This window comes from Orbicella faveolata, unplaced genomic scaffold (assembly GCF_042242905.1).
Source record: "Orbicella faveolata isolate gen_17 unplaced genomic scaffold, um_ofav_v1 contig_1, whole genome shotgun sequence".
NCBI lineage: Eukaryota > Metazoa > Cnidaria > Anthozoa > Scleractinia > Merulinidae > Orbicella > Orbicella faveolata.
The window spans coordinates 21,925,001-21,947,338 of NW_028301536.1; the positions used below are offsets into that span (position 1 = coordinate 21,925,001).

The 22,338-nt window shown below is 39.4% G+C and overlaps 1 protein-coding gene and 1 long non-coding RNA gene across 2 annotated transcripts; both read left to right on the plus strand.

The window, feature by feature from the left end:
- Positions 1-3,891: 3,891 nt before the first annotated feature.
- LOC110040820 (putative protein 2) lies at positions 3,892-11,887 on the plus strand. Its single transcript, XM_089295656.1, has 5 exons — positions 3,892-4,005; positions 4,176-4,279; positions 8,542-8,629; positions 9,833-9,943; positions 10,453-11,887. The coding sequence occupies exons 1-5, from the start codon at positions 3,937-3,939 to the stop codon at positions 10,582-10,584; spliced, it is 504 nt and encodes a 167-aa protein (XP_089151782.1). The 5' UTR covers positions 3,892-3,936; the 3' UTR covers positions 10,585-11,887.
- A 2,925-nt stretch (positions 11,888-14,812) lies between these two features.
- On the plus strand, positions 14,813-21,054 carry LOC149118405 (uncharacterized). Its single transcript, XR_016209033.1, has 2 exons — positions 14,813-15,085; positions 19,289-21,054. It is a non-coding gene; the product is annotated as an uncharacterized LOC149118405 (long non-coding RNA).
- Positions 21,055-22,338: the final 1,284 nt, after the last annotated feature.

The window sequence follows — 22,338 nt, forward strand, 5'->3', positions numbered from 1 at the left end:
TAGCAACTTCCTATAAGAATCTTTGGTAATTCAGTTAAAGTCCTTTCCTTGCTAGTAAATTCCCACATCGCTTTCAGTGGCGCTCACGCAAGCATGTTTTTATCGCATCGTGCAATTTTATTGCTTTCAAGATTTTAGAGTGTCATCATTTATTGTATTTGGACAGTCAGCAGTATGCTTATCTGCTTGGGATCACTGATGATTTTTAATTGTGTCTTTACTGAGACGTTTGACTGGAAGTATTGTCACATCGCAGTTATGATTGGAATGTTTGCTATTATTGTTTCGTGACTCTTGTCATCTTGTAATCTTCTATTATCTAGTAATTAGTTTATTCACTGTATTATATTTCAGTTTACGTTCGATTATCGTCTATTAAATCACCGTCAATCACAGCTGATTTTCCGTGATCTCTGGCTTTATTCGATTAGTAAAGCATCTTCCACACACGCTAGTGTCATCGCAACAAGTTGTCTAGCAAGTGACAATTCAGCCTTTCAAAAGTCGCCGTGAACCTGACGTTACACGTTTTATTCACCTTAGACGCTTTATTCGTCTTAGACGTTTTATTCCTCTGAGACGAGTTATTTATATTAGATGTTTTTTTCGTCTTAGACGTTTTATTGGTCTTAGAAGTTTTATTGGTCTGGGACGTTTTATTCGTCTGAGACGTTTTATTTGTAATAGACGAATTATTCGTCTTTGATGTTTTATTCGTCTTAGAGGTCTTATTCGTCTTAGACGTTTTATTCTTCTGAGACGATTTATTCGTCTGAGACGTCTTATTCGTCTGAGACGTTTTATTCGTCTTTGACGAATTATTCGTCTTAGACGTTTCATTTGTCTGAGAAGTTTTATTCGTCTTTGACGAATTATTTGTCTTAGACGTTTTATTCCTCTTTGACGAATTATTCGTCTGAGACGTTTTACTCGTCTTAGATGTTTTATTCGTCTGAGACGTTTTATTCGTCTTAGACGTTTTATTCGTCTTTGACGAATTATTCGTCTAAGACGTTTCATTTGTCTGAGAAGTTTTATTCGTCTTTGACGAATTATTTGTCTTAGACGTTTTATTCCTCTTTGACGAATTATTCGTCTGAGACGTTTTACTAGTCTTAGACGAATTATTTGTATTAGGCGAATTGTTCGTCTTAGACGTTTTATTCGCCTTAGACGAATTATCCGTCTCTAGTGTGAAAACGGCCATTTGTCTTAGACGAATTATTCGTAGATTCGTAAATGTGTATCTTGGATATCCACGATATGGATATTATGTTAGGGCTTTCCACAAGTTGCTGGAGATTTCCCAAAAAGTTGCCCGCAGTTTCTTAAAAAGTGCTCAAAAGTCGCTCAAAATAGGTTAAAGGTATCTGCTCAAAAGTTGCTGTAAAAAATCAACCAAAAACCGTTTTGTTGCTCTTTTCTTTTATTTTGGTCTGGTGCAAAAATATGCAAATTGTACGACGAAACTAAGATTTCTAAGCTTTTTTGTGCAATTTTGCGGCGTAACCAGCGTTGCTGAATAACTTTGTCCTCAATTAAAGACCACGCATCAATACTGATTACTCTTGTAAAAATTATTTACCTGAGATGCTCGAGTCAGGCAAGTGTGAGTCTTCGTCCGTTGACCTAGTAGCCCGGCTGCATGCATCTTGCACCCATCATCTGCCCCAGAGTGGAGGGGGATCTGACTCCTTTTTACAGGAAGTTTATAAATTGCATACAAAAACATTGTAAAATACAGTATGGAAGCAAGGCCAATTTAAGCCCTAAAAGCTGCTCCGATTTCTCAGAATTGAAAGAAAACTAGAAATTGCTAACAAAATGCAAAAATATGAAGACATGATTGATCATTGCAGTTATACAGACAACTTAAGGAGTTGTGAAATTAAAGCCTATAAAAAAATTTCAGGCCTGAACGGGATTCGAACCCATGACCTTTGCGATACCGGTGAAGTGCTCTACTAACTAGGCTGTCAAACCACTGGCAGCTGGTCACGTTGTGAGTTCGTAATATACCCGTAGGTGATGACCAATGCAAGCGAATATATGAAAGATCATATAGTTGAAAAAGTTGCTCCAAACAAAAAAATTGTTCAAAACGAAAAAAGTTGCTCGAAATACGAAAAGTTGCCTAAAAGTTCCCGAGCTACTTGTGGAAAGTCCTGCCATAAGTTGCCAAGAAAAGCTAAAAAAAGTGCCGTTTAACTTGTGGAAAGCCCTATATATATTATTTCCATCACCAAAGCAATTACAAAAGACTAAAAGCAAAGGAAGACCAAGACTTTGTTTTTGTGGTGGCACTAAAAAGAGCCGTTTTGAATGGCTCCGAAGAGCCGTTTTAAAGTTTTTCTGTAACTTTTCGTACGAGGAAGAATTAACTGTTTCTTTTATAAGTTTTTGATTTTACTAGGCTGTCGATCCGAACATAAAAGTTGTTTGACAAATTTTAGCCAAACGAAGTTCCAACAAAATAGAAGTCCTATTTTTAAGACCATTGCTATATTTTTCCCCTGACATCTAACCACTGAGCTACTGGAGACCCTATGGTGAACAGGGGTCAAATTTACACTTAATATCCTGTTGTTGTTGTTTCTCCGTTAGCATAATCGTATGAAAGCTCGAGTAATTAAGGATTTACACTACTCCTGATATTTGAAAATTCTTTCACATTGCACTCACCTAAAGGCTCGTGCAATTTTGAGAGAATTTTCAAATATCACTCGTAGTGCAAATCCTTAATTGCACTCGCATTCATACGATTACCTGTACTAACATGAGAAAATTTCATTCCTCTTTTGTCTAGAGCGGGATTCATTTCCGTACGTATATTTGCGCCACTTTCTTCTCCCTTACCGAAGCTAGATGGTGCGCTTGTAATCCGGACAGGTGTACCTACGCCTGGAAATAAACAACCCATACATTCCCAGGCCATAGAGTCATTACAAAATCGACTGTACTATGTGGTTTTCATGGTGACCCATTTGTCGTGGAACCAGCCATCACACGAATCGCACTGAATAGCCTTCTAGTTTTTCCTGCATCCTTTAGAGCAGACGGTAGACATATCTTTTATAGAGGGGGCACGTTTCTAAAGAAACTGTGGTGCTGCGTCGGTGGGGAGTATAACCAGATAACTTGGTTTTATCAAATGGGTTGACAATGTGAATTGGCCACCGTAAAGAGATTCGCAAGCTGACGTTTCGAGCGTTAGCCCTTCGTCGGAGTGAATCCGATTCGCTCCGACGAACGGCTAACGCTTAAAACGTCAGCTTTCGAGTCTCTTTACGGTCGCCAATTCATATCTTTTATAGTCTCGGGATTTGTCATAATATCACCTGACAACGATATTATATTTTAGACTTTTAATGCGCTTTAGACCTTTTTTGGAAGACCCTCCTGAAAACCACCACTAAACCACCACTAGGTGATTCAGTTGGAAGCCTCTACTTAAAATATTATTTCTTATATTATTACTGTAATAGGGCTGTCATTGTGCAAAAGTTTAAAGACAGATAAGGAGAAGGAACTGGTTACCATTTCAAAAGTGGTTGTTTTTCTGACCTTCGTTCTGATATGAATCCTGGTGTATCGATTGCTTTTTTCAGTGGACTAAGTCTATCTGTTTCTAAAAGCTCGTCCTAGATCTTCACCTTCCAGTACATTCAAATACAAATTCAATTTCTCGTATTCCTTTGGTAACCTTTTTTCGTCTTCCTTGCTCTAGAATGCAGTGTCTCTTATCTCACGAGGAATTCTATTAGGCCGATGTTTATAGATTAAAATTCTAACTGGCCCTGATGCTTAAGTATTAATTATATTCCCTCAACTTTCACATGTTTTGCATGCGACCACGGGCCTATCATCCATATTACCCATCATCAATTGCGCGAGTAGATTTTAAGATGGCGGATGATTGACTAAGGAAGCAACATCATGATCTCTTTGAACTTCCCTTATATCGTGGTGTTTTCTTCGTTGGCCTGTTTCATAGCAATTTCTGAGGTAAGATAAGTTGATTTCTTAAGCACTTTTCTCTGTAAATTGAAGGTACATAGTATATACTGACAGAACAATCAAGTACTTGTGTTTTCGTTTGAAGCTGTGCTTCGTCATGTAGGCTTAATTCATGTAAGCCACTGAGCACTCACGCTATTTTCAACGTTTCATCGCAGGCCCAGTATGATGATGTAAGGTGTAAGTGTGTTTGCCCTAAGGAAGGGAACAAAACAGCAAAGATCCCGAATGTGTTTGTGAAGACTGTTGAGCCAAAGGATTGGTATGTCCAATTTAAGAAAATGCTATGTACCTATTGACTGAGTGTGAGGGCCGGACGGGAAAATATTTGGTTCGAGGTCAGGACGTACGGACTGACCGCAGCGAGGTCCGTACATTCTGACCGAGAGCCAAATATTTTTCCGTCCGACCTGGCCTTACTCAGTCAATAAGCATTTTATCATGTGACCACTTGTGTTGAAAATTTTGAAAATTCTGTTTGGAACCTAAATAGGAGAAGATTACATAACATCAGATGGCCGCACATGGAACAACCACAATAAAAACTTGTCAGTTATTTCTTCGCATTGAACAAGAAACTCACAATTCATCGAAAAACATGACTCTTTTTCTCAGTTTTGTTTGTCAGTGCAAGTCCACAATTACAATTCATGCTAAAAAGCCAACAGAAAGTTGACATAAAGTTGTCAACAATATGTAAAAACCATCAAAAACTTAGTGAGGGACAAAATTTTGTTTCACGCTTCACTGAAATTGTCACAAATCTTCTTCATCTGAGGACTCAAGAAAATGTCGGTGTTGTTTCAAGCTATTTTGTCAACCTCTTGGATTCTCTTGAACGAGGGAGAACCAGTAACTGAATATTAATGACACCGATGCTGGCTCTGGCAAACAGTGCCTGGGTTTACTGACTTTGCTGGCTTTACTGTGTTGTGGAAATTACACTATTAAACACAAGCAAGTTTTATTATCTGGATGAACTGTGTGGTAATGAACGTGTGTTTGTACTCAGTTTTGTCTCTTCAAACAACACTGATGTAGAGACTGCAGAGCAATTTATCATACTGTACACAAGGTATGTTTGTCATTTCTCTGGTTTAACCAACTTCTCCCAGAAACTCTGGAAACTCAAAGAAAACGCCATACCTTGATTTCTTCGCATTGCTGGTTTTCTTGCTTTTGACCCACGATGAATTCTTTGATGCTCTCCACTGAAAGAAGTTTCACCTCAAGACAGTTTGCGTATTTTAAAGATTAATTATCGGACAGTTCATCCAAGGGAAATGTAGAAAACACTCACCTATGGCTCACATTTTCTACATTTCTTGAGTGTTCTCAAATGTCCAGAGTGTTTTATCACAGTGTAGTACGCAGCTTAGGTTTCTTCAATTGCTTTATGATATAGATTTTACATGCACAAAACAATAAAACACGCTTTTTCTTTGTTTTATACTCTGATAAAATGTGGGTTTTTGACCAATCAGAGCATGCACACGGTCCTGTCTGTATTATAATGGAAAATACACCACTGGTAAAGTTCATACGAAACTACAACCAGAACATGAGGGACGTATTTTCCACATCTTCACTAGTGAGGATACTGATGACATCATTTCCCGCTTTTTCACTGTTGTTTGGACAAACTGTCAGGAAAAATGATTTGTCTTTATTACTAAAAGATACTGGTTGAGGGGTTCTGTTTGGGGGACACAAGTGGACAGCTGAAAAGGAGAGTATGACATGCAATCATGACAGAAATAGGGAGAAAGATAAGGCACCCCAGATGACAATCCATGTCGATGGTGATTTACAGCAAATTACATTTGAAATCCTAATGACAACATTGGTTGTTGTTATGTGGTTTGAATTTTGTAACCAGTATCAGGTTGTGGTCGGTTTGAAAGAAAATAAGGGTTCATTAGGAAGTTTTTTCAATGGCACTTTTGCTGAATATACATTAATGGCCATTAGAAAATAGCTCCCCCCTCCAAATATATGTGTGTTGAATGGTAAAAAATTGTTTCCGTTAACAATAATATTGGATTGTGAGCTTGAGATTTCTATCGTGTGATAGTTGAGGAAGACACAGCGCTAGATAACTATCACGTATCTAGAAATCGAGAGTGAACAATCTAATTGTTTCAGTATAAATCTACTTTTTGCTCAAACTGTATCTAAATCTTCCTCACAGACACTTCGAAAATGCTAAGAAGCGGCCAACAGTTTGTTAACAAGCACACACTGCTTTGCTACTCGCTATCTGTAACAGAATAAATAATGAGACCGTAGCCAGTCAGAGAACCGCATTTGTGATAGAACGCTGGTAGATTTATACTAAAACTTGATAGAAATGCAGAACTAGCACAAGCTGTTGATGTAATGATGATGTGAGGAAAGAGAATTTACATTTTGATGATCAAAGTAGACAAGTTGCTTTCTTTTTTTCATTTGGGTATTTTCTAAAAGAAGTAGACAATATGTTTTTGTATTTCTATTGAGTTATAGAAATACTCAAAAAAGGTTGTGAGAACTCAAAAAAGCTCTGGAAACCCTAGCCTGTTAGCTTGTGTTCCCATGGCATTTCTTGTTCTCCCAATCTTGCACTTGTGTTTCTATGACTCCACAGAAACATGGAACATGTTTTCTATTTCTTGATTAAAGTGATTAAAATATGCAAAACAGTATTGATAGTCACAAAAGCAGTTTGTAAACAATTATTGGATGAGGTTTTTGTGATATCCAGAATAATCAAGGTTGAGGTAGGGGTTATCAGCTGAAACCAAAGGCCGTGGCTGATAACCCTTACCGAGACCTTGATTATTCTGGATATCACAAAAACCGAATCTAATAATTGTTTTATTATACATTGAAGGAAAAAATGGAAGTCATGTTTTTGCTTCTTCACTGACGGCAAGCAAAACAAAGCGCACGAACTTGCTATGATTACCTGTGACCTTGAGTGTCCTTGACATGATTATTGTATAATCTGTAGAGATGATGTCTCAGGCGCTGATTTCAAAAATTCACTGTGCACTTCGACCAATCAGAAAAGAGATATTCAGTTCAATGTATAATAATAATATTTGGCAGTATTCATGCAGTTTGATGGAGATATCATTACATGTACCTTTATGGCTACTAAGAGTTTTTTGTTCACCTGCATTGACAAATACTTACATAAGGAACAGTGGTTCCCCAGCTGTGTCTTTTTAGTCACTTCTCTAATGTCTTTACAATATTATTGCATTCCACATTCCTTTTCATATTGCACACCCAGGGAAGGGGAGTACCCGACAAAGTTTTATATTTGGAGGCACTACACACAATTTTAAACCCTTGCCTTTTTATATACCCTTTTGACAGAAAAGGCAACTTGTTCTTACAACTTCCATAGAAAGTGCTACCCCTTTCATGTATCTGCATTGGAGGGAAAGCAGTTGACTGAATCCCTTTTCTATAACCTTGGATTGTGTAACCCCTTGGAATATTAATTTTAAATGACTCAGCTGTTAGATGTGTTTGTGCAAGATATTTTTGAAGGGGCTTTTTAAAGAATATGGTATGTGTAGTTTTCACTAACTTTTTCTATATTTTAGCTTATGAAACCCTACCCTTCTATACGCCTTGAGCCTGATAAAGGTACATTGTACCCTTTTGGGTGGAGCCTCCACATCAGTCCATTATAGAAAGTGCCTCCCCTGGGTTATATATTTTTTTATTCCTTTCTATTCAGGCACTAAACTTAATGCATGTACAGTATGGATTGTTGGACTTTCACAGGAACTAACACATGAGTCTTGTGTTGCCATGTACATGCGTGTAAAATTCATTTTCACAAAGCTTTCCTTGTTAAAAGGAGGTCACCCCAAAAAGCGAACTTTTTTTGTCTTCGCCTATAGTAAGTAAACATTCAGCTTTTCCACTCACAGAAGTTTAAGCCTCTCAAGTGCCCACTATCCTGAAGAAATTTGTCTTGAAAGAAGCGATTTCGGAAGCTGCCATTTTGAAACTGTCTTGGCAGCTACGCTGTGTTTATGTGACGTCATTCCACCCAACTCGAAATTGGCGGGAAGGGAAAAAACGTGCAACTGACTTGGCATCCTTCACAAGGTCAGCAAAATCTATTTTTACCAAGCAATTATCCACTTCACTATCTTCAATGCTTTCATTTCAGAGTTTGGAGCCTGTTTGGCTCAAAATAATATGGCGCAAGAGTAGCCATTACCCAGAGTGGCAGTTAAAAGGCTTGTCGGAAGCCATTTGGACAGTTTCTCTTGGACAGAATGAGGTCACAAAAATGTGGCCTGACTGCTGAGTACTGTTCAAAATGGGCTTCTTTAAAGATGAATTTCACAAGAAAACCTGCATTTTAGAGGCTGAAACTTTGGTGAACTCTTGGCTAAACTTAGTGCAAGGTTTTTACTAGAGTTGACAAAAAATATTGTTTTTTTTGGAGTGACCTTCTTCGTTAATTGTAAGATAAGTGGTAGGATGCTACAAGTGCGCATGATTTTTGTTTTCCAGCAACTGTGAGCAAATTGTGCAAAGAGAAGAGCAGTTCTGTTTAAGATGTCAGTGTATGTATGAAGCCAGGAACACAACCCTCATAAAGGTAGTTTAGAGATCAAATTATTTTTCAGTCAAATGACTCCATGAGTCATGACTCAACAATTCATTCAAGTATACATAGTGTTACTACTACCATTATTGACAGCTTGCCATAATAGGCTACAATCCTGGCCATAAGTTGTTGGGACACCTTCCCTTTTGCACGCTAAAACCCACAATTTCAAGTATGTCCTTGACGTTTTAGAAAAAAAAGATGAATAGAGGCAAGTATAATTGACCCCCCTCCCCCCTAGCAATGTTGAAAGAAAATGAAGCTATTCTGATGACTAGATCGGATGTGGTTAAAAAGGAAAAAGGGTCAATAGAAAGTGGTTAGACAGGTTTGTTGGAACTGAACGTGATTGCTGAAAAATCGTTATTATTGGAATAAGACGTGAATATCTATCTTATCGTCTCTTTAGTTGGAGAATACAGTTCTAGGAGGCAAACAGTTCTTGAAACGTGGTTATTCTGAAGCTATTGTCAAGGTTTTATTCCTTCAAGATTTTTATCAAAATTGACAGGGGGGAGGGGGGTAGGCAGGCTTACGCGGTCTTGGTCTTAAGAGAGGCTGCCTGTGAAGTCATCTGCTGTGAACTGTCCCAACACTTGTGACCAGGATTGTAGTGTGAGCAATGTTTAGTCTTATCTGAGTCTTGCTGAGGCAAACTGGAGGACTTTTTAGCCTAATTGGACTATTGTAACTCAGGCTAATCAGAGTGCTATTTAGGCTGAATGTAGACTATGAGTAGTCCCTTTTTCTCTTAGTCCATCATGCATGGCACGAAAGAAAACTGCAAGGAAAAAAGGGTCACGCAAAATCCTAGACTAAGCAAAAGAGGGACTACTTGTAGTCTAGTTTAACCAAAGTGCAATTAAATATTAAGGCTAACCAGACTGCTGTTAGGGCTACTGGTAACTGGAGTGTAATAATATTGACTCATTGACTTACAACTCAGAGACTCATTTGACTCATAAATCAGGGACTTCCATACACATATCACATTTATTTAGCCTTTCAAAGTTTTTGATTGACTTACATTTGTATGCTTTAGTGGTAGAACTGTAGTGATGGTGAACTCTGTCATTGTTGTCCTAGCAAAGAATTGTTATTCAATTACAGCCCTATTGTGGTCGTAGCTGCTTTTGGCTTTCACCTTCTTCTTTCACTTTTTTGTAACCATTTTTTCCATTAATTTCCTTGCAGGTAGTGATTATCTTCATTATTGTTGTTATTGGATTTCTGCTAGTCTACCTCTTATATCTGTTTATTGATTCCAAGCGGAAACCAGTTGTGTTAAGTGTCACAGCAGATGAGGTGATTATTATTAGTTTCTTTACCATTTTTTAAAATCTCTCTATCCTCCTGGCCCCAGTTGTTTGAAGGAACTGGATAAATCACTATATAGTGGACAAGACAATGTTGACAAAATAAACCATGCTATCTGCTGGATATTGATTTATCTGGTGGATAGCTTTATCCACCTTTTGAACAAACCAGGCCTGGGACGGGAGGCTTACCTCTTGTGAAAAGCATTAGAAAGGGAGGATGAACTGTTTGTAGGAGATGGGTGTATTAGAGAGATGGTTACTGTTTTTAGCAACAACATAGTCATTTCAGGAAACAAAAATCACTTGAAAAGTCATTTAAGAATGCTTGTCCACAATCTTTATGTTTTTATGCCACATTATACCACTGACTGGAACTTGTGAGCAAATAGCTTTTAATAATTATCTTTTGAAATTGCAAAACGAAACTGTGGACAATAAGATAAAGTTAAGGTCACAAAAATTACAGTCAAAGATTGTTTGCTTCTTGGCTTTCAGGTACAAGAAAGATTGCGTCTTAGACCAGGGGGAAGAAGTATTAGAAACTTTGATGAAAAGTTGGCCAAATGGAAAAGAACAGTTGCTGAGCAGAGGAAAAACATTTATGATACAAGAACCATGCTGAGTTAGATAATCAGAAGGAGATAAGGTTGATGTTATGGTGTTCATGTTTTAAAATGCATACATTTGCAGTGGCATGGTGTAGATATGGTGATAATGATGATGTAACATGTATAGCCAGAGTCAATACTACTTCTTATTTATTCCTACCTTTTTTAGCTTGTTCTTTGTTTCAACTGTTGGTAAAATGATTGCAGTGTCAACTGTAATTGCAGGCTCTTTGTTACCCCATCTGGGGTAGTAAGATGCGAGGAAAGAAACTGATATAGACACTGGAAGTACGTAACAGTGCAACCAGTGGAGCTGTTTGCTATATTTTCATAAGACAGCCAGAGGACTAGCAGTCATAAGTAGAATTCTACTAGTATACCAATGCAAATACTGCAATGTGATGATTTGATTGATTGATTGATTGGTTGATTGACTGAGCTCTATTGTACAAAATTAGTCACCAGTGTGCAGTGGTGGATGTTCTCTACAAACTGGCAACTTTTTCTTGTGTCTCTTACTTTAAAAAGAAATCTCAAAATTGTTGAGTGAACTGATGAGGTTGCAAGCACTGCTGCAAGTTTCAATTGATAGTTCAGTCTGCATGTGATTTTGCTTTAAAGTCATACTGCTTAAAATGAAGATTAAACTACTGGAAATCATAATTTAAATGAAATTATAATCAGTTTGAATGCTATAAGAACAAACTAGAAATAGTAAGAATAAACAATTTCTATGAAGGGGATAGTTAATTCGACCCTCGGTCACTATTGAGCTCATAATCAAAAGGTCAATTAGTTTACAGATACAAATAACTTACCCATTATTAATTAGGTCAGAATTATTGGATGTGGGTCATAACAGGAATCTTAGGGCAGTGGCAGATCCAGACTTTGAGCTAAAGGGGGGGGGGGGGTGTTTTACTTGCTCTGCCGGCTTTTCTTCCTTCAGTCATTTACTTCTTTTTTCCCCAAAAATAAGTGGGGGTGGGGCTCGGGCCCTCTGGGCCCCCCTAGATCTGCCACTGTCTTAGGGGACAGGAAAGTCTTCCTAATCAGATATTTTTTCATCGTACAGTCATTTATCCATCAAAGCATACGCAGTGATTCTGCAGGAGTAAATTTGCTTGAAATTGTTACTGTGTGCTTTGCTTGTTCACAATTATTAGTTCCTTTTCTTTTTTAGTTGAAAAGAAAAACATGGGACTTCTTAAATTTAACAAATATCAAGTGTCCCAGCTGCTTCTGTCTGAATTTTGTAATAATTATGTTGAAAAATGTAAAATAAAGTAATTTTGAAGTTGGAATAAAGACATTTTAACAAGTTTTTGTCTTTGGATAGTCAGTTTACTGCTCCAGCAGGAATAAGTTAAAGCACATGCACATTGTAACACAGTACAGGAACGTACAAACACCGTACAGTTCTATTTGATAGTTCAATTCCTGATCACATCCATTTTATTTAACTGAAACACATGTACTAAAAAGTTCAAGTCTGCATACGAGCCAAGTAGCCCATCAGGCCGGAGCTTATCCCGGTTTCTGTAGAATGAAGGGACTAAGGGTATTTCTACTCCCCCCTGGATGGGATGGCAGTCCATCGCAGGGTTACCCTCAGCATTAAATTCGCCGGTACCCATTTATACACCTGGGTGGAGAGAGGCACCGTGAGAGTTAAGTGTCTTGCCCAAGAACACAACACAATGTCCCCGGCTGGGGCTGGAACCCGGACCGCTCGCTCCGGAGTCGAGCGCACTAACCCTTAGGCCACCGCGCCTCCCACAAATACATAATACATGTACATGAAATACATTTACTACGCTCTGTAATCTAGGAATGTCCAAACGAATATTTTCAGCCTATGTTTGACAGGAAAATAAGAATATCCAGCCTCCGCATAAACAAAAATATATGTTAATTGTTATTCCGTCGCAATGCAACGGGTAACTATTTGTTCAGTCTATGGGACGCACCGTTACCATAGCTAAGTGTGTTGTCCAAGTAAAATGAACTGTCTATGTCTATGTCTATGTTTATTGTGGGGCCTCAGCTGCCGTTTTTCCGCGTAGAAAAGTCAAGACAGGCTGGAGATGGAAAATCTACCTGTATATAAAAAGCTGACACCTAGGGAATTAAGTGGCACTCAATGTTCTCTGAAGTAATACTTTGCCTGTTAGGGAAATGAGTGCAATTTAAAAAGCGCTGACTTGATGGTAAATAGATTTAACAAAAGATACTTTGCTGTGGGCAGGAAATTCCCGCATTTGATAATGAATTCAGATTAAAAGTATCGCGCAAGTTTATTCATCCATGCGCGCCTTAGCAAGCTTTCATTTTCAGATTCGTTTGTTGCAACTAAACTTGAGCTTAACAATAATACAGAAACGCTAGCAGAAACGAAAATCTTAGAGACCAGTGACAACAATGACATGATATAACTACCTGAGATTGGAATCGGGGTAGATGGAAAATAATCACTTTTTATCAGAGGAGATAATTTCCGCGCATTTAGCCTTGCCCGTCCTTTTCATGGGCAGCGCCAATACCACGCTGGAGGAATTTGAAAACGGAGCTTTATTTATACGGTTAGGCCTACCGTCCACACTAATCCGTCACGAAAACGGAGCTCTTCGAAAACGCTCTTCAAACCGGAGGAATCTGAAAACGCCTGTTTTTCGTTTTCGTGTGGGCGGGAAACATTTTGAAAACGGAGCTTTTCGAAAACGATGACGTCACAATAATCATGTGACTTCCCTGTGTCCTCAAACAAACTTCATAAAATCACCGATGATTGTTGCGTTGTTAAATTCTTCCAGCGTAGTGTGGACGGAGAACATTTAATGTGTCTTCAGAGAGAAACCTCCGTTCTCCAATTCCTATGGCATAGTGTGAAAGGGGCCTTTAGTGTGATCTCATTTCACGTCAAACAGACCGTTACTTGCCGTAACGAGAAGCTACTCAGCCCATTGTTCTCAGTTTACGTTTTGATTCGTTAGTTTCCTTCTAGGTAGCCCGGTTCGAGAAGTTGCACTGTAACTATTACATTGAAAAGTGAATAATTTGCAAGGCAATTGAAACAGAATCTGTCTACTAGCGAACCATTGCCTCTAATCAGACTCGCGCAAACCTCGGAAAATTTTAGTGGCTGATGTCATCCAGTTCCCAGCTCTTGAGCTTCTTGCTTCCCGTGTAACTGAGAGGTGGAAGGAAGGGGTGGGGGATTTGCAAGTGTGAGCCCACGTTGTAGAATATGCGGTTGTCAATTGAAATATCATGCACTGCGGTCGCTCTACTTGTCAATTTGTTAATGGTTTGTTTGTGTTATATACTCCAGTACTACGGGTATGATAAGTTGGTCATTCGTGTTTCGTTTTTGGGAGTGATTTTACAGCACCGGGCCACTTATTGACATATCTTTCAACGCTTCTCAATGAGATGCAAATGAGTGGTCCGGTATTCTACAACTAAATCTAGCCAGGCGACATGCACACAGTGGCTCCAATGATTATTGCCTTGTTCACCCGTGTGGCAAGACAGAGCCCAAACCACAGGGAGCCACCGTACAATTAAGTGTTGAACGAAGGCCTTCCGATACCATTTTGCTGCTGCGCGGGGCAAACACGGCAACACGAGTTCAACGTTTGGGAAAGGAGGAAGGAGAATGTAATGTCTAACAAAGCACGAAAAATTAGAATTTCGAAATATTTATGAATTAAAAACTTAAGACACCAGGTAAGAGAATTTACAAATTTTTACTTTTCCATACAGTGTTTGCGAAACCGAGCCGCGGATTGCAAAAAAAGTTTAGAAGCATTTGTCTGAAAAATTTAATTGACGATTTCTCGCTTCCCAGTGGAGCTGTATCTTGTTAATTTGATGGATAAAATCTTCTCCGGGGTATCTTTGTCTCGTGAATCATGAAAACTCTCTAATGTTTAATACTCATCCCCAAATAATTGTGTATTCGAACTTCCATCTTTTTTTGCCCTGTTTGACCTAATGACCTTCAACCAAGACGGTGCCAGGAACCGCGTACTTCAGGTAGTCACGTCCCACTTGATACGCTTACATTGATAATTTTAAAATCATGAGTTTGGGACGCCTGTGATAAATACACTGACGATTCAGTGATGACTCGAGGGCAGTGTGAGCCACTTGAAGTGACATTTCCTTTCTCTGTCATCGGTGCATAGTCAAAGAGAAAAGTTTGGATGTGGTAGACAGGTATCAGATAACGCATTCTAAATGGCACGAATGACACACCAGTGATAACAACTTTATTTTTGTTGGCTTCAAAGCGCTGGTCAACACTGAGACCTTCGGTTGCTTGGCCTTTCTTATAAAATTACCAGAATTAGCTAGTGCCAACAAACAACAACACAAACTAACCTTTTTCCTCTGATATCAAAACATGGTGTCTAGTGGCGTACGGAGATAGCAGCAATGCAACGCTGGAAGAAGATAACCCACGCTGGTGAAATCTGGAATGGCATGGTTGACGATGTCTTTGGCGTGATCCTCAGGTTTGTTAAGCAAGTATAAATTAACGAAACCTCGAGTAATTCTATCAGAGGGTGCCTTATTCCCGCTTAACAAAGTCGAGTTGTTGGACCAATATTTTACTTGCTTGTAGCTTTCTTTCACTCCCCTTTCCTTTCTATAGTCCGGCAAGCGGTTGGCACAGAAATTTCGAGTGGGGAGATTCATGTCATGTTCACGTTTATTCCGAAACTTACTTACTTCCTAAACGGATAACCAGTGACTATATTTCCAAACGTTTTGAAGGGAAAACAAGGGGTTTAGTTAGCCTGACTACAGATGTTCATTACAGATGCCTTTTTAAAATTACAGTCATTAAGGCCTGTCCAAACGGGAAATGTTTGACGACCAAACACCATCAAACATTGTTTGGTGACCAAACATTTTACCGTTTGGCCACCTTGTTTGGTGGCGTTGGATCGTGTTTGATCGTGTTTAGTCGTGTTTGAAAAAATTTGAAGGCCATCAAACATTCGATCAAACAACTTGAAACATTTCTTTTGTTCTCGTGTTTGATGGGCGATGTTTTGTTCGTTTGGACAGCCGTATCAAACATGTTTGGAGCGCGCATGCATCCCACGCTTGCTCAGTGGCTTGTATCCCTAGTTTGATCTGTGTGTGATCATTTAACTGTTTGGCCACTCACTTCAACATCAGCATGTTTGGTCATCAAACAATGTTTGATGATGTTTGGTCGCCAAACATTTACCGTTTGGACAGGCCGTTACATTCCTTTGTGGGAATGTCACACATATCGCGTGACTCACGGACTATATCACGCAATGCCTAGGAAAGGCTACAATATTATATCTCATATCCATCTCTCTTCACCCCCCCCCCCCCCCCTGGTCCCGTTTGAGCAATGCTGATTTCAAGTATCACACACGCGGAAGCGTTCACATGCAGCGCAACTTATTGTTACAAATTCAGGATAGGTAAGTCTGCGAGAGCATCCGGTTTTTTCGGCTCTTGTTTCCTAGATTTTCGGAAGAGTCCCATTATTACTGGCACTGTAAGTGAAGTACATATAATGATATATCTTACAAGATGTTTTGGTGTGCAGTATCGCTATATATTTTTACGAGTTGTGCCATATTTTGACGAGCCCATAGAGCGAGTCAAATACAAACGACGAGTAAAAATATACAGCGATACTACACACCAAAACATCTAATAAGAGATTTATTATCCAACTACTGTAGTCAATAAATTTATCAATGAAAGAGGGAGAGTGTGACAGTTTTGCGTGCGCGCGCCGACCTGTACGGCAAACAGGTTTTCTACTGTACAATATTGCTGTATATTTGTACTGTTATTTGGACGGTATTCGCTGCAGTTGGATAATAAGTAACCAGATATACGAGGTTGCGTTTTCAGTTACAAAATGCGCGGCAATGATGAATGGTACGAAATGTTTCGTATATCAACAAGAACGACGGGCAAGGACAAGGATTTCCTTTCATCGAGAAAATCTGTTTTCATCGACTCAGAGTTGATAGACAGCTAAGTGCTCCTTGTAATGGAGCAAGTTCGTGTGCAGTGTGTCCACAGACCCTCTACACTCAAACCTGTACATAACGACCCTGTATATAGCGGTCACCCTGTGTATAACGGTCACGGAACAGCTTCTCAAAAGTCGTCCCTTATGTTTACTGTTAAGTTCACCTGCATATAGCGGTCACCTGTATATGACAGACGCGGTCACCCTTTAGACTTCCTGAATCCACAATTTCATTATCTTTTACCCGTATATAACGGTCACGAAATTGGGTTACGATTAAAGAATAATGACAAGCTTTATTCATCAGCTCGTTAAATAGCAGCCACCAAGGCAGGGATCTCACAAAATTACAAATACAGGTACTATAAAACACAATTACTAGTCTAATACATGAACATGAAGAACTTTCTTTCACACTGAGTAAAGTTAATGACATACCACATGAAATCAAGCTTCGAGCTCCGAAATATCAGAAAACTATTACCGATTGTTTTTTCCTCTTGAAATCCATATTGTTACCTTAATAGCTTTTCCTACAAGGAAATTTAGATCCAAGTATACTGCACCTCTCTTAAAGTACACCACGGACATTTTGTGGGCCTTTTTTTATCGTGTTTATTGGGTTGCTGTTACTCGTTATTGTCAATAAAACGTAAATTGAGTGATTATTTCCACATAAAAAGGCTATTTATTGACTTCCAGGGGAGTTTAAAGGAAACCTGTGTACAGCGGTAACCTTGTACGTAACGGTCACCTGGCCATTTCCCAAGGGTGACCGTTATATACAGGTTTGACTTTATTTTGTCTTGAGTTCGTCGAGATGGCAAGCAAAAGTGCAAATGCAAGGGGGTGGCTATGGGGAAAGGGCGCTCTCTCGCGCACGAAGAAAAATAACTCGTAGCAAAAGAAAAAGAGCGTCCGTGGACCGTGTAGGTCGTGTAGGGCCATAGAAAAATTCAATGTAATGCTCGAGGGATTATCCGTTAGGAAGCTTAAGCTAAATTGGACTCCAGTTTTCAAGGTTCGCAATGAACGAGGCATATCGAAAGTGCTCACATAAGTCACAGCTTGCCTTCTTGAAAGTCGTTTTCCTGCAATTCATCAAATCAGGCCGGAGGGACTAGGGAAAGGAAAGGATGAGCCCTTGAAGAGGGTCTGTATGGAATTTAACTGATTACTGAGAATTGTTCATTGAAAATGTTTACTGTCACCTAAGATATGACGACCGATTTTGAACTTAAAGCTGAGATCTGCAAAAAATGTTTTGATGGCTGAGCAATGGGGCTGAAATTTTAACTGATAACCACCGGAGACCACGCACATATGACTGATAATTGAGATAGCAGCATCCCAATCCAGATCTTCATAGTAGGGTCTACTTAAAATGTAAAATACCAATGAGTTGTGAGCTACACGTACACTAACCACGAACCCCGTGTACGTCACTCAGAACAGTCTGTTTCTTCGTTCTACATGTAGTTGGACCTAGTCAGGCTCCATTAAGTTGGCCCCGAGGCAATCCTTATCGGCAGACAAGAAGCTCCTTCCATTGAATTGACGCGTGTTTTAACTGACAGCTGAGATCTGCGATCTGCAAAATTACGGTTAGCTAGGAAAGTCATGAAATAGACTCAAAATTTTGACTGGTGGACGAGAAATCGCCGAAAATTTGACTCGGGGTAATTGAGACTTCAGCACTGCCCTGCATCCACTTCTTGGCGTTTTGAAGCTGAAAGTATATCGCACTGAATTAAGAAGGATAGCCGGTTAATATTTTGAATCGAAAAAGAGACAACCTTTTACTGGCCTTTTTTTCTCGTGTCCTTGTATTCTTGCTGTTGTACATGCTGCTCCTTTGTACTTAGACTGCTTGCAGTCTGTTTTTTTCTCTCGAAATCAGGCAGGGTTTATGAGCCGAGACATTTCAGACGGCATGATGGGTGCGATCCCATCCCTCTTTCGGATCGTCCCATACCTCCCGTTTGCAATCGTGTTCACGAATAAAGACTCGTCTGACCCTTAGAGAAAAGACCGGCTGCCAGTAGTCTACCTTGCACGGGATCGGCAGGTTCACCGAGTTTTCGAGCAAAAGGGTCCAAATAAAGGGAAGTATTTGTTGCCAAAAATTCCCGGGATATTCGAACAGCTTAATGATTCACCGGATGTGTTTGAAATGTTAGAAATTTTTCTTGAATTAGGCACTTCACTGATGGGAAGAAAACCATATCTCAACTGAGACTGTGAAGTGAAGAAACATTGTCTCAGTTTTGCGAATATCCACTCTTTTAATTTTCTTACGTATAGGGTAAAGACGTTTTTCTCTTTGCTTTTTTTGGGGACTCTTGGTTTTGCGAAAGAAGAGCTCTCCATGTTATCAAATAACCATAGTGCAGTAATTATCCTGACCATTTGTGCATCAGCTGTAGATGAAACTACAGCTCTCAAACTACTAGATACGAAAACTTGTTCAAAAAGTAGCATTACTGTTTGTGTTCTTAGCCTGTTCGACCAGAACTGGTCAGGTCGCAACATCCAATACATGATTTATTTTTGACATGAAAGATATTCAGCGCACGGCCTAGCTTTTGATGTATTGTTTAAATGATTGAAATACATTAAGTATATATTTAACCGTGGGAAAAGACTGATAAAAATCCTGCGAAATTCCTTTCTTTTTTTGACACAGGCAAATACTAGTATTGGACGAAGTCATTCTGTTGATTTACGAACGGATAGAAAAAGATCCATCCGGCATAGCCGTGTAAAAGTAAGTAAATTCACCTTTACGTAATCTATGGCATGGAGGATGTAATGATTGTATTCTTTTAGGGTAAGGTAGGGGAAAAATTCCTCAGTTTTTAGTCTTCTTATCTCTGTTCGAAGCCACGAAGTGTTTTCTTAACCCCAAAAGACGTGAGTCGTTTACCATTTACCCAAAAATTCGGTCAGAATGTAAATGGTGAGACAATTTTGGCCGACCGGAAAATTTTGAAAAAAAAAAAAAAGGAACGTCTGGAAGAGTAGTCGCAAATTTCTAACCGAAATATCCGGATGGAAAATGTGCTTACATTTGCAATTCTTCATCAGTTCTTGTCTCCACGCGAATTTTGATCGGCGCACAGCTCTCCTTCAACATGTTACGAATGTACGTGTGCAAGTTGCCATGTACCAAATGAATGCCAAAGCCCCGGGGCCAAAGCCTACTTCGGCGCTAGAATCGATTTTCTTCCTAAACGGTTTCCTGTGGGGATTTTAGCTGGGGCTGCCAACTCTTGTGCAAGTACTTTGAAAGTGCTATAGTCATTCGAAAGTCGTCATTTGAATAGGACGGCACCACAACCTCATAAAAACCTGAAATTCTTTTCAGATTTCTCTTCGTGAAAGCTAAAGTGGCTGATATTAAGTAGAATTCTCTATTATCGTCGTGACGGAGCGGAGAAGTAATTCCACGTCATTTGAAGCATCAACAATCCGGCGCGTTCAACATAACCTCTCGGCCGCCATTGTGGAATTATCGTTCTTGGCTTTCTCGGTAAACTGAGGGCTGTCGAGTAAATGGTCAATGGCCAATCTGAACGGAACTTAACCATTAGGCATTTTTGTCTACAATTTACACAAACCGTTAACAAACGGGTTTCTCGGTGTAAATGGAAAACAACCCTGGTTTTCGTCACTCTAGATGGCTATGCATACCAAAAATCCTCGCATAAGTACAGCAATGAGAATTATTTAGACCGCAGGCCTTACAGGACGGACCAAAAAACATCTGAAACCGCGGAGGACGATAAAACCGTTTGAATTGCTCATGTGCACTATAGAGCTTGTGGTATGCTGCCAAACATAGCATTCGCTATGCTTTGGCTAATGTATGCGAGACTTCGTGACAATAGCCAAGAAATATACAGGCGAACAAACCGTAGCTTAAAGTGCACCTAACCCCAAAATTTTTTTTTCGCTAAAACAAATCTAAACTTTATTTGAAGCATTTGGGCGAAGAAATTTTTGAATTTGGTTGAATCTTCGATTTTCTATGCCCTTTCAAAGTCGCGATTAAGTGTTTCACGACCGCGTTTTAGGGAGTCTGGGGCGGCGGTACCTGATGACGTCTACCCAGGAACCAAACACAATAGCGCCTCAGTCAACTCTCTGTATTTGCTCGAGAAAATAGAACGCAAAACTAATCGTTCCGATGTATTTTGGGACTAAAACGTCCAAGTTTTGTCTCAGAATCATTTCTTTTTCGTCACTGGAGTCAGAGTTAAGTTTCGATTCGGAAGGCTCCGAAATAAACTTCGATCGAGCACGTTCGACAACTGTGAACTCACTGCTTAGAGCTTTTAGAGCAATTTACAATATTTCAAGCGACGATGGGGAAGACGTCTTTGCGGACGAGCTGCCTGTATATTAGGAATGGAAAGCTAGATACGAAGTGGAGGAGCAGGCAAACGAAAAGCAGGAAAGAAAACTCAAGGACTGCTTTGGATGGTAATTTCGTCAACTAAACGTAAGATTCCCACGCGTGTTTATAGCCCGTTTACATTTGTCCTTACCGAGAATGTATTTTGTCAAGGTTCTGTTAAATCCAGTTTGTGTTTTACTTTCAGTTGAATGCTTCATGTTTATAAGAGCGACGTACGTGTTGCAGTTTTCGAGACTTGATGAACTGCAAAACATTGGCTTCGATCGATTGAAAATCGTATTGTTTGGACCTGTATTTTTGAAGCTGCGGGAAGCAAGGCGGAAGGAAACATTTCATACAATTACCGATTTCACATTGTCACACGTTTTAAGTCGTAACTCCAAATAACCAATGTAAATTGTTCTCAAAGTTTGCAGTGAAATTCGTCGGATAAGCGAAAAGGATGTGTTCCCTAAGCGGTCCGCAGATAATGTTACGCGGTCATATTTTCGACGCTATTGCACAGAATCTTTGTCGCACTGCTGATTTCCAAACCTTCGAAAAACTCTGTGAGTCTAACAATTTTGTTATCATGTAATTCTAGAGGATTAATCTTCGACTTTCATCTAAATCGAAAGAGAAATAAGTGTTGGTTAGCGGCGTACAGTTGCGATCTATTTACATATCAGTATGACGCTTCTTGATCATGACCGGATCACACAACTTTGCCGGTTATGTTATAAATACTGCGGGATTGGAAGATATAGGTTGTAGGTAGTATTTCTACAAATTGCTGGTTAGCTTTAAGCAGAACATTTATGAAAATAGCGTTCGAAAGTCTGCGGAACAAATTCCAGTGACAGTTCTTCAATGGTTCTCACAGATTCAGTTCGCTTGTTTCGGTTCGACAAAATCAACCATCGTTTACGTCTTTATTGCACCATTAGCCGATCATCGTCAGTAAATTGTACAGTATATCTTTCTTTAAATCTGGAATATTGCTGCAACAGCCGATAGCACCTCTGGAAGGCGTTTCTGCGCACTTTTCGAATGTGTATTGCACCATCCTGAAGGAAATGAGAGGAAATGAGATATCCAACCTTCCTGGATAGACGTCACAAGAGCCGCTGGACCCATTCTCCTCAAACTCGGTCGTGAAACAAAATGGCGGTGTTTTGGAGCTATTTTCGAGATTTCGTCGTGGCACAGAAAATCGAGGATTTAACGGAATTCAAAAATTTTTTCGCAGAACTATTTCAAATAATAAGTAGATTCGTTCTAGCGAAAAAAAATTTTTGGGGTTAGGTGCACTTTAATAAAAAAAGATGTCGTTGCGT